The 12399-nt window shown below is 30.5% G+C and overlaps 2 protein-coding genes across 2 annotated transcripts; one reads left to right on the forward strand and one right to left on the reverse strand.

Moving 5' to 3' along the window:
- Window positions 1-207: 207 nt before the first annotated feature.
- DCTN5-p25 (Dynactin 5, p25 subunit) lies at window positions 208-2350 on the reverse strand. Its single transcript, XM_089702352.1, has 4 exons — window positions 2155-2350; window positions 1887-2074; window positions 1104-1215; window positions 208-528 (listed from the first exon to the last, which is right to left on the reverse strand). The coding sequence occupies exons 1-4, from the start codon at window positions 2200-2202 to the stop codon at window positions 325-327; spliced, it is 552 nt and encodes a 183-aa protein (XP_089558478.1). The 5' UTR covers window positions 2203-2350; the 3' UTR covers window positions 208-324.
- A 987-nt stretch (window positions 2351-3337) lies between these two features.
- Window positions 3338-9958, forward strand: LOC149483363 (uncharacterized). Its single transcript, XM_089702907.1, has 8 exons — window positions 3338-3435; window positions 4572-4677; window positions 4733-4814; window positions 5032-5166; window positions 5952-6034; window positions 7990-8098; window positions 8412-8550; window positions 9796-9958. Exons 1-8 carry the CDS (start codon window positions 3338-3340, stop codon window positions 9956-9958), a joined length of 915 nt encoding a protein of 304 aa, XP_089559033.1.
- The last annotated feature ends 2441 nt before the right edge of the window (window positions 9959-12399 follow it).

Below are 12399 nucleotides of genomic sequence, written 5' to 3' on the forward strand. Positions count from 1 at the left end.
ATCACTCTATCTATTAAAAAAAACCGCATCAAAATCCGTTGCGTAGTTTCAAAGATTAAAGCGTACAAAGGGACATAGGGACATAGGGAAATAGGGACAGAGAATGCGACTTTGTTTTATACTATGTAGTGATAATAGAAGAAAAATATATAGAAGGTTTTCACATTAATACACAGGGCTGTATGTGGATGTAAAATGAAAACAATATCATGATTAATAAATTTATTGATAACTATAATGCATTATAAAGCAAATTACTTAAATATCTTAGCAAAATCTTACTTAAATAAATATTAGTAGTATAAATAAAATATATCTAGTGGTTTAGTTCACTGCGGTTGTAGGTAAAAAGTGCTGATAATAGCTTTTTGTGAACTCAGTCATTAAATCGGGAGTGGCTTCTGGCAATGTAGTTATTAATCTTGCTGGACTGCCAGAATATCTTGCAAAAGAAGGGACCACTGTTTCAGCTGGCAACACTGAGTTATCTTCAATCATACAGCAATCTTTGAGTACACATCTTCGCCCCTGAAATTATGAAATATTGTTAATTCCATACTGCTCTTCTGATTACTTAGTTATATTTTAAATCAAATAATAATATGACTGACATAAAAATCTATCCCAGTTGATTTGGTCAATCATAATATTATACCAATGTTCCACTGTAAATCTGTCTGTTTCAAGTGAATCAAAATTGCATCTAAAGGAGCAGTGCAGGGAATAGTTGTTGATATTATTCGACAGTGGGAATTTCTCAGTTCTGGTAACTTGGAAATTCTGGTTATAATCGACATATCGCAAATTATAATGATATTGAGATTGTATAGTTTTTTTCATAATATAACCACAGACTAATAATAATATACTATGATATAACTGAGTTTTCATTGTACGTGTGTATTTATGTATCTGCAACTCGAGATGTAGTACATACTTAAACCTATTTATTATTGTCTTTACTAAACTGATAAACTATGTGTCTATTTTAAGCTATTGGTCTGTATAATTTTTTTTTTTATATTTTGATTATTCAAAAGCGCTTCTTCATTGTTAAATTCTAGTTACATAAATAAATGTTTGAGTTTTGTGTTTTTACTTACAATAACTACATTTTTTCCAATATATACATATGAACCAACAACAGCTGCATTCACAACAGTATTCTCACCAACAAATACATGATCACCCATTTGTAGAGGGAAAAAGGCTACACTGGAAGAACAAAACAGATCATATTACTCACTCTATTAAATATATAAGACAAAGAAAGATTAATTTATTTTCTACTAGCTTTAGGCCAGCTGCTTTGCCCGTGTGGTCAAAAATCAAAGAAATGCCATAATAGTTCTTGTGTCTGTGATAAAACCTATACTATGTCCTTCCTCAGGTCTCAAGCTATTTCTGTTACAAAATTTGAAGTAAATTCATGCAGTCTTTTTTGAGATTAGCCTGGACATAAATACTTTTGACTTCAGTATCTATTGTAGATCAAGCCCCAAGTTTAGTATTCTTTTAAATAAATATTCAATGTACAGTTTTGACTTTCCTATGATTTTATTATATGTAATAGATTTAGTTTCAGTTCTGATACCATAAACATAATCATTTGTGTACTTACTAGTATCAAAACAATCAAGTTAAAGCGGGATATAAAGTTGTTGATAAATGTTGTAAATTGTATAATAGTAAGCTGGCCAACCTTATGGATGTTGATTAAGTAATAAGTTTGGGGTTTCATAGGAATGATATTTAGATGATAATATAGTTATTTAACTTGTTTATTTACATCCAGCATTGTGGAATGTTTTATGTGCACAAAACAAGTACATATGTGAAGCATGTATTAATAAATTCTATGAATGAAACTGTGATCATTAACATACCCTTTACTGAATTTCTTAAATGGTGGCCTTAGAACTGAACCTTTGCTTATTATGCAAAATCTGCCTGTTTTTACATTTGCTAGATCTCCTCTTATAATAGCATCACTTTGTACAATAACTTTTCCATGTAGAACTATATTTTGAGAACCGCATAATACGGTCTGACGACTGACCTTGTTACCTGAGGCCTGAAAATTTACTCGAAAACTTTAGTTTTCTATGATTTAATAATTCATAAGATATATAAGAAAAATAATAAATAACATACTGTTTCTACGTATTCAGATTTGTTGTAATACGTATCTTGAAGTTCCATTTTTGGTTTAAACCAAATTTGGTAGTAAATTTATTGATGCCGGCGAATTCTTAATATATCTTTTGAAAAATAAAGGTAAAACCGATTTCCAGGGCAAAATAATCCTTTGATGATTTCATAGAAACAATTTTGTATTCATGTCTACGTCAACTTGACATTTGAAAATGACATGAGACGTCATTCCAATCAAACCGCATTCGTTCTAAAATATTTGCACGTTTCTAAGGACTCCTCATAATAATTTAATGACAAACAAAAAGTTTAAATTTGTTTGTTTTAAGATGGTCACTGAATTAAAATCACACTGCTATTTAAATAATATAGAATGATATAGTAAAGATGACCAGATTATGAAACTTTTCTTCATAATAATAGTTTGAAAATAATCTAACGATGAGAGTATTTATGAAATTGGTCAAGTACTTCCAAGAGTTCAAAAAAAAACACAATAAAAAATAAAATCACATTCTCTTTATATTTTTTGTCTATGCTTAAAACTGGCAAATAGTCATAACTTCTTGTCATGAAGAATGAGAAAAAAAAATCTGTCTGTGGTTATGGTTTTGGCGGCAACAATATTTTTTTTTTTTTAGTTTTTAAGTTTATTTTGCAAAACTTGTATCGAGGGCCCATACGATAAAAAATAGAGAGCATGGACAGATATATTATTAGAGAAAGAAGAGCTGAAGCAGGTTATGTATCTTATAATAAATATTTGTTCTTTGATTTAATTCTTAACAATAGGCTCCTGTCCCAGCTGCGAGAAATTATTGAGCTGATGATGATGATGAACAGTAGATGATCAATTAAAATAATAAGAACCTAAATTATTTAGGCACCTACGCCTATTACTTTTTTATCATAGTTATCATACATTTTCGGCTCGCCACTATCCTTTGTATATTCGTCTGAACTTAAGTAATGTGATCGATTATTTACCAACATGATAGCTGATATTATTATAGTCATTAGATTAGTGAGATCACATAACAGATACTTACAGGAATTATTAGATATGGGTCCTATTCGTCATAGGTACCTACAATCTACGGTCTTCTGATTTATCTAATTCAGCATTAATTTATTATCTAGTGATAAATGATAAATAAAGCATGGTATCCGTGTAAATTATAAAATGTATAATGATGATAAAATCCTTGTTTCAGAGTACCCCCAGGGAAATCAAATGATTGCGTTTTCACCAACTAGCACAGGAGGAAATAATATTACTATGTAAGTAGCTTCGTATTGAGGTAGACTGATCCTATCCCGCGGGAGATAATGTAGCTTCATGTTATCTTCTTTATACGAGACTTGAAATAGAATAATGAGTAGGTATAGAATTGAAGAAAGTAAAAACTCATTATTGTACTAACTTTGTAATGGTAAAATTATTTAAAATCGATACAGTAGATTTGAGTTTATTTGCTACATATAAAAATAAGTAGGTATATTATTTCTTCATGTAAGTGAGGATGAGTCCCTTTTTCGCGACCCAGTGTTTTTGCGTAAAAACAGAGATAGATTAATACACACGTAAATTTAAAAATTCATAGCATTAATAGGATTATTTTAGGGGTAGTATCAAATTACTTTTTGGTTAAAATTGCCGATGTAGTTATCTATCTCTATGTTCATTTATTTTTAATTAAAAAAGCTCCGTCAAAGTTTAATTATCTTTCCGTAAATCCTTTGTAAACGATTCTCGGTGGAGACAAAGAAAAAAAATGTCTAGGTCTGGTAGGACACAGAAGGCTGATCACCTACTTGTACGTATAATGCATCTGCCCCTTACCCCAGTATGGGGACATGGGACTACTTCTTGTTGCATACAATTTTATTAGTGTTGTATTGAATAGAATCGGTTCCCAGTAGTAGGTACTACTTACGTTTTAAGCACTAACCACATGAGTGATTATAGTTAGCTTGTGGTTATTAAAATTTTATTAGATGAGACTGTAACTAGGTAATTAAACTATGTGATCAAATTTAAAAAGCTCAATTAATCCCAATAATTCTTTTATCACCGTGAATCTTGGCAATTATACCTACTTACAACGAAAAGGGAGGTTTTTGTGAGTTGAAAGCAAGACTACTTAATAATATTTTAGAGTCTGTAACAGAGAGATGAAATCCTGGGATTTCAATTAGTACGTTTAACTATACTAGTCTGGATTCGAAAGATTTGTCTCATTTTGATATTGCATTTACCTGCAGGAAAGCATGGTTTGGTTCTATAATCTATAATTCTATGTTAATACTAGGTATTTATATACCTACTTGATCAAATAGGTCTTTACCATCAACCTTAGCAGAAGTTAGTAAAATTAATATCAGGTATAGTATATTAACAAAAACGTGTATTCCAGGTATAATCACCAATACCCGAGCGCTCAATGTATGAGCGGGAACTACGTGCATCCGCAAATGACTGCTCCAATAAGCACGTTCGGAAATGTATCTAGTCTGTTAAATGTAATAAATGAGTTTTCATGAAATGTTAGGGATTGATAGTTTTAATTTTTTTTAGCAAAATAATGTAGGCGTTGTATCGGGCATTGACCCCCGGTATTTGGCTGCGTATAATGACAATAATGCAACTTATATAGCAGGTTAGTTTACAGTTTATTTTCATTTAAAAAGGTATTTTAAAGGACTCAATTTATCAGTTGCACTTTTATTAAATATTATCTATCTACCTGATTATTATACCTCCTTACTTGACTATTATAATAAAATAACACGTAAAATAAATCGATTAAAATTTGAAACTAAATAAATAGTAAAACAATTTTCAACAATATTCATTCGACATCATTCACGTCACAGGAATATCTGGGAAACAGATGCAAATAGAAGCGAATTCAATTCCAATGAATACGTTCGGTAGCGATTATCAGAATCGCAGTTTTGTCGGCGCTCAAAAGTTGGAAAATAAAGCTTATCTGCACAAGCCTTCTGGCAGTAAGTGTGGGATATTTTTACACGGTGTTATTACGTCTTATTAATAATTGATAAAAAATAAATAAAATCCGTGATAATGATTAAATATTTTTCAAAGTAGATAAGGATTTTATAAAAAAGTGAAAAGCTTGAAAAGTAAGCTTCAAATGGTAATAAAACTTAATTAGGCAAATTAATTAACTAATAACTTAATTATTTTATAAGTTGAGATAATATAATGATATCTACCCGTATCAAATAGCTTTGTCATATCCTGATGTGCCTCGATATAAACCTCCAATGAATCGGGGAAGCAATGATGTAATTACGGAAAATAACCGACATTCATTTCAAAACAAATCCAATCCTGGTAAGATATTTTTAGATATAATTTTTGTATAATAACAGTATTTTTTTTCTCTGTTTACTACACTACATACCTACTATAATTGAACATGTGGTGTTGTCATAATCTCAGGTAAAAAAATTAAGTACACGAAATAAAAACACTCAACTTTAATTTTTTGAAATAAATAAATCAAATTTTAAATAACGATGAAATTTTTATAAAGTTTTCATTAGTAAAGGTAAGGTTGGGAAATCTCAACACCTTTTCCCTGGACAAAAATATCGTCTTAATCCTCTTAACTCTTTGTAACAAGCTCATTACTCAACGCTTTATGAATGCTGAAAGACAAAGTTTTACGACGAAATTTTATATTATATCCATTTACTTTAGAATTTTGGGAAAATAATGTCTTTAACATTTAATAAATGTTGTCATTTACCTACTTATTAATTTTTAGATGTTCTGAAGAAACAATCGTCGGTTAATACAATCAAGGATGATAACAATGTTCAAGTTAAAACTCGATCTGAGAAACTAAAGGTACGAACTAAAAGTATAATAGATTCTATATAATTAAATTTTTCTTTTAGCGATAGAAATGTATGTTTAAATATTTTATAAGCACCTTGTATAATATATATACACTAAAGTTGGCTAAAGCGATCTTTTAATAACCAAAAGTAACTGGTACAATTTATTTTAACATCAACATTCTAGTACGTAACCTAATTAGCTGCTTAACTTGCATGAAATCTGTTTCAATTTAGCTTTATGTGCCATAATTTAAATTTAAGGAGAGCACCTTGAGTACGATCTTAATTAAATCTTTACGCATCGTTGGAGGATCGTTTCATCAAATAGCTATCTTGGCGCGAAATGAAGAAATTGTCCGTCATAATGTGAATGCACTTTTCTTTTTGCTGCAAGAAGTAATAGATTCGCTCGTAAATAAAGGGACTTCATAGTTGAAGTCGGTCGGCTCCGATGCAATATCCGGTCGCCTGTCGTTGTCTTTAAATGCTTTTATCGATCATTGTTGTGACAAGAATAGCTGTAGCCTGTATTTAACAGTTTTGCATTACGATGAAAGAATGGGGAGTGCGAAAAAGATAAAAGTGATATTTGATTTAAAATTTCAAATAAAACGTTGTTGTTACATTCAATAATACGAAAAAAAAACTAATTTTATTAACGGTTCCATCTGTGCCACCATTATTTTTGTTAATAAGCGCAAGCTAGTCTCGTATAGTCGATAGTGCAACCATTAGTTATCGATAATCCCTTTAATCTCCAAATAATTAAGCCCCTGCACTTTCCTGAAAGTTGCAATATTACCGGACGTTTGTGGGCAACGACGCAAACAAGCAATAAGCGCAATGCTAGCTCTAATTAAATGTTCTTAATTAGGAAAATTAATATCCTGCTCGTATTTGATTTTGGACATTAATTCTATATAATAATATTACGTATCATTCACGTAGTAAATTTTTAATAATCAGCTCTGGTACCTATCATGTTCGTTATTGTACACAATAGGCAATATTTTCGCTGTAGTAAGAATATTGCGTATATTTCGACATAAGATTGGTGGTTGAAATTTCAGCTTCTTATTTTTACTCTCACCTGTGTACACTCTTATTTCTACGAATTTCGAGAATATCGCAATCTGGATAACACGAATCATCCATGTATATTGTGTTACATTAGAATTCGTGAACAGTTTTTTCTCTTATACATCAGTCAGAATCGACATTTGAAATCGAAAATTTAACAACAATTCCAAAAGTTTTCAAACTTCGGTCAAGTGAATGGTTCATTGGGACGACAATAAATCTCATTTTACAACCTTGTCCGCAGTCCGGAACATTGTTAAAATTGCAATTAAATTATTTTTTGCTGTATGGTCGTGAAAAAAATTCCAAAAGTTCTGCAAACTTGACACAGATATCGGAAATATATACCGATTTGTATAAATTTGCAACCTTTGCAACCGGTTGTATAAATTTGCAACCTTTTTCGTTGACCGGAACATGTTTATTTATAATTATTTTTAATTCGTGGTAATTTTTTCGAGAAAGGTGGTCTCGGAATAATTACAAAAGTTTTGGAACTTGGTTGCAAACTTCGAAAACATCTATTCTGATGCATTTACAAATTTGCAACCTCATTCAGTTTAATAAAAAAAAAAATTAATATTCAATATTAAAAGATGTTCCGTACACTGAGATTGGTTGCAAATTTAAAACGTGATATGAAATATTATATCGAAAACTTCCCCAAGTTTGCAGAACTTTTGGAATTTTTTACACGACCATACAGCAAAAAATAATTTAATTACAAATTTAACAATGTTCCGGACTGCGGATAAGGTTGCAAAATGAGATCTATTGTCGTCCCAATGTACCATTCACTTGACCGAAGTTTGAAAACTTTTGGAATTATTGTGAATTGATTGTCTTGACTGACTGGAGTATTATAAATAAGCAATATTATAGGAACTGAATAAAAGCGGTCCAAGAGCGTTCTCTGGTCCTGTAGAGAAGATTTTAAAATGGCATAAAAGTTTACAAGACATTGGAGTATTGGTGCTGTATGAAATTGTTGGTAAGTCTGCAAATTTTGAAGATTTTTATGATCCACCATAATAATGATTAAAACATTTCTGGAAATAAGCTATTATATATTCTGGTAATATGATTGTGATCTATATACGTTTTTGTTATCTTATGTACAAAAAAAAAATAATTTATAAGACTTATCTAATTTATAAATACAATTTCTACTCCATTGATCTCTACATTCTTTTGCCACTATAGTAAGCTATGCATATTTAATTGAATAGTGAAGACTACAAAGTTCTTACATAACAGTCTCATAATAATTATGAAAAAAAAGTGATTTATAATAAATTATTTAGCAAAATGTGTGAACATAAGAGCCGGTGAGTCGTGCGCCAAGAACTTGCTAGTGCGAGATGAGAATGGCCCCGCGATGCAAGTCGTTTATTACGAAATAGATTTCCTCCTGCCTGAACTGAAACCGCCGTGCACTGTCCGGTAAGAAATACGATTTTAACTTCCGTAAACTATTTAATGTGTAAATTATTGGTATTTGAGGTGTTTTTTCAATAAGTGTTCCTGCACATGATGTTGTCTCCACGCGTAAATTGATCTTCTCGTTAAGTTCTGTGCTTTCTGTTAAGACATTATATTTTCCTAAATCTTTTTGCAGACATTTTCTACTGGCTCATACCTTGTCTAGTCCTATTTATTTATAAGCACCCATAAATTCTGTTATCGCGTGTCGACATTCTATTTTAAATATTATATCATTCCGATATTTGAAACAATAATATCTTGCACCATGATATCACAACTTTACGATGATAGCATTTAGATTTTGCTTTTCGACCATCAGCATTTGAATTGCCAATTTCCATGCGAAAAAGTTTTTAAACTTGGCAAAGCCAGCCTCGGTTAACGTTTTTGCGAAATTGGCATGTTTCAGCAAATTCACCTCATAACTGCTCTGAAAACTCCGTGGCTGTAAATTGCATACGTAACAATAGTTTTTCCCTTTGAAATCGTAACGCGATTTAAACGAAATATACTTTCTTTGAAAGTACAGATGAAGTTGTAGTTACAATGAGGTTTTTGCTGGTATATTACTCTTTTCTCTATAGCAATGAGCAGCTATGTATTACATAAAATCAACGAGCATCAAATAAACGAAACGCATACTTTGACGCATACCACCCATGTACGTAATTCCTACCTACATCATATACGGTTTTGTAATTATTAAAATGAGAAGGATATTGGGTTAAAATCTTCATTTAAATGATGACTCATAAAGAGCCGAATACAATGATAATTTAACATAAAATCTTGCGAGTCTCATATAATTTTCCCGACACAAATTGACACAATTAGTGAAAAACCATGCTCGACACCCAATAAAAAGGGTTAATTCGTAATTTTATAATTATTAAGATATGCTTCCTTGTTATGTATAGGTATATATAAAAATATCTAATGGTAAAATGGTTTAAGAAAGTACCTTGCTTAAAAGTTTATGTTTTATACGCGAAAACCAAGGTAGCTATTACAATTTTTGATAACAATAGGTAATTGTGTCAAGTATCAACTATCAATGTGTGAAGATATATTTATTATTTCATGCTATATGGTCATTGTTCATGTGATGTTTATTATTAGTACCACAATTAGTACCTACCTACACGGCTAGGTTATGAATACATCAATTTCACATTTTATTTGACTATTTAATTATATTTTCAGCATCGTAGGTCGAATGGTCGCAGGTACAAATCGTTTCCAAGCTTTCAATGTCCGTCTTGCGTCAGGCGACGACGTTGCGACGTTGCCGCGTCGTGCAGCAGTCGCAGCGCATCACGTCGCTAAATTATGCAAAGATTTCGGGAATAACACTGAAAATAAATAAAACACCATTATTTGTTTATTATTTTGCTATTCGTAATTTTAAGGAGAATGTTTTTAATATTTTATCGTATAAATTTCGTTCGTAGCTTTCGTTCGTACTAAAGTTTACTAATGAAACGTTCCTTGCAGGTTAATTCAATTATTTCTTGCTTTGAAGTTATAATTACTAATAAAGTTATATTTTGTTGTAAATAATATGAAATTGTTTGGCTTCTTGTTGTAATACCTTGGATGAAATAAAAATATTATCGTTATTTATAGTTCTAAAGCATTTCATTGACCCTAACTTTTCTTAAGTTCTAAGTTGATTTTTATTGGTTTAAAGTTCTTTGCAATGTAGTGCCAAATTAGTGCCTCCTTAAAGACCCTATTAAGTGGCAAGAAATTCTCAGCGTCAGCTCTTGGGTTACGTCCAATTTCCACTAGTACTTGAAGGAGTGTAATTTACACACTAACTTGGTATAAAATATACCTTTTAAACAGGGATATTGCCAAATGTGTAATCATCTTTAATTCCTCACTAATTAATGACTAACTAAGATTATAGCCCAAAACAGTCTATTTCTAATTAGGTAGGTAGGTACAGGAAAATACCATTAAACCTAAATGTTTGAAGAACCATTTAAAAAGCAGTTTCAATGTATAAATTGAGCAAATAATCCTAGATTAGATAGTCGAGTGACACGCATTAGGGAACAATACAAACTGTCGCAGGTGCCAATCCGATTTGGCTTGTTAACGTTACTGTACTCATGGGATGCATTATTTGCTTTAAATCCTTATTCGTGTGTTTTTTAACTCTTTTTGTTGACACTGTAATGTGTGATGCTGTAAATTCGTGTACCTATGCTACAATGTAGCTTGTGATATACTTTCTTACGCAAAAGTATTTTACTTTTGCAATGCAGTAATATTTGCAGTAGTAAGAAAAATAGTGCGAGAGTAAGTTCGGCATTAATTATTATGGATGCACTGATTAAACCATTACAACTTATAAAAAAATATGTCTACTCAACTAAAACAACACATCTAAAAAACAATTTATTCAAATTAGTGTTTTATGTCATTTTATTGGCGCAGAATTAAATTATCATACAGCCTTATAAAAGGGGCCGGAATATAATTTTGAAATTCATATACTTTACGAGTTTAGTGGTTGTAAAGTTACAATGCGTATTTACAGGCCCACAGGTGGAAGCCATAGTCATCGCGTTAAACAATGGAAATTCAAATGAGAATGTACGTGCGTATTATAGAATTCTTTTGTCTTCTTGTTATATTATATTTTGTGCTCGGTAAAAAATGAATTAATATTCCTGTAATACTATAGTATTTGTAGGAATCTTAATTCCTTTATACTATAGGTATAGTAAAGAATATGTTTTTATAAGATAAGGCTATATATTAAACACTGATATAGGTTTTAAAATTTTCCACAAAACTTCAGGATGTTCGATAGAAATTTCAAAATGAATCATTATATAATGTATTATTAAGAGCCTGGTTAAACTTCCGCGGCTAAATAGATCATAGAGTCATTGTTCCGTAAACTTACTCTTAGGTCCAAGATTAATTTGAAAGTTCACAAACTTTACAAAGAAGTCAATCTAAGTTTGGAATTTGTTGGAGGTGAAAATTTTATTCGTGCAGGTGTTATTGTTTTAAGGTTATGGAAATCAAAATGCAATAAAAATTAGCAAGATAGGTAGTTAGTTATAATAAATTTTTCTATTGATTTAATTTCAATCCAATATGATTTAACTTTACTAAAATGTACCTAATTATCATAAAGCATATCTATTGTAATAAAGTAAAATTAGTTTATCTATGTTAAATATCACGGAGAGAATTGTTTTGAAAATTTTATTAATCATACTTTCACTGAAATTAAAATTTGACAAAACTTTTACAGTAATTAACAATCCAAGAATCATGTCTAAAATTAAGATTTCCGCTTGAATGGACTATTAACATGCAAATTCCATATTAATTTTGCTAAAATGGCCGGCTATTAAAAGTTAATATTAAAGGATCAAAGGCTCGCTATCCGTTGAATAAGCTCTTCGCTTGTGATTAACAAAAGATTAAATATTTTCAGGCCTTAGTTTGAAACAGGCTTAGACTCATCCTGTAATTGATTGTAAAGACATTACTGAATCTAAGTAAAAACTTTAAAGCCAGTAAAACTTAAATTGCAGTAAGTAAAACACTTAGGTAAATTGAATTTAGATACGTAATAATCTTGTAATAATACATACAATTTGTAACAAAAAAAAAACAAGAATCCATGAAAGAACAATTGAAAAATGATAACTACTTAGAAGATTTAGGTAAAGAAACTTTATGTTTGATACTTTTATTATAATAAAAATCTATTAAACGACAGTGTGCGTTCGTGAATAAAATAACAAAACATATTCTTGAACAATACTACATCATATT

This window comes from Colias philodice, chromosome 13 (assembly GCF_061535455.1).
Source record: "Colias philodice isolate Cphi_HAF_F1 chromosome 13, ilColPhil1 Martin Lab GWU primary, whole genome shotgun sequence".
Taxonomy (NCBI): Eukaryota; Metazoa; Arthropoda; class Insecta; order Lepidoptera; family Pieridae; genus Colias; species Colias philodice.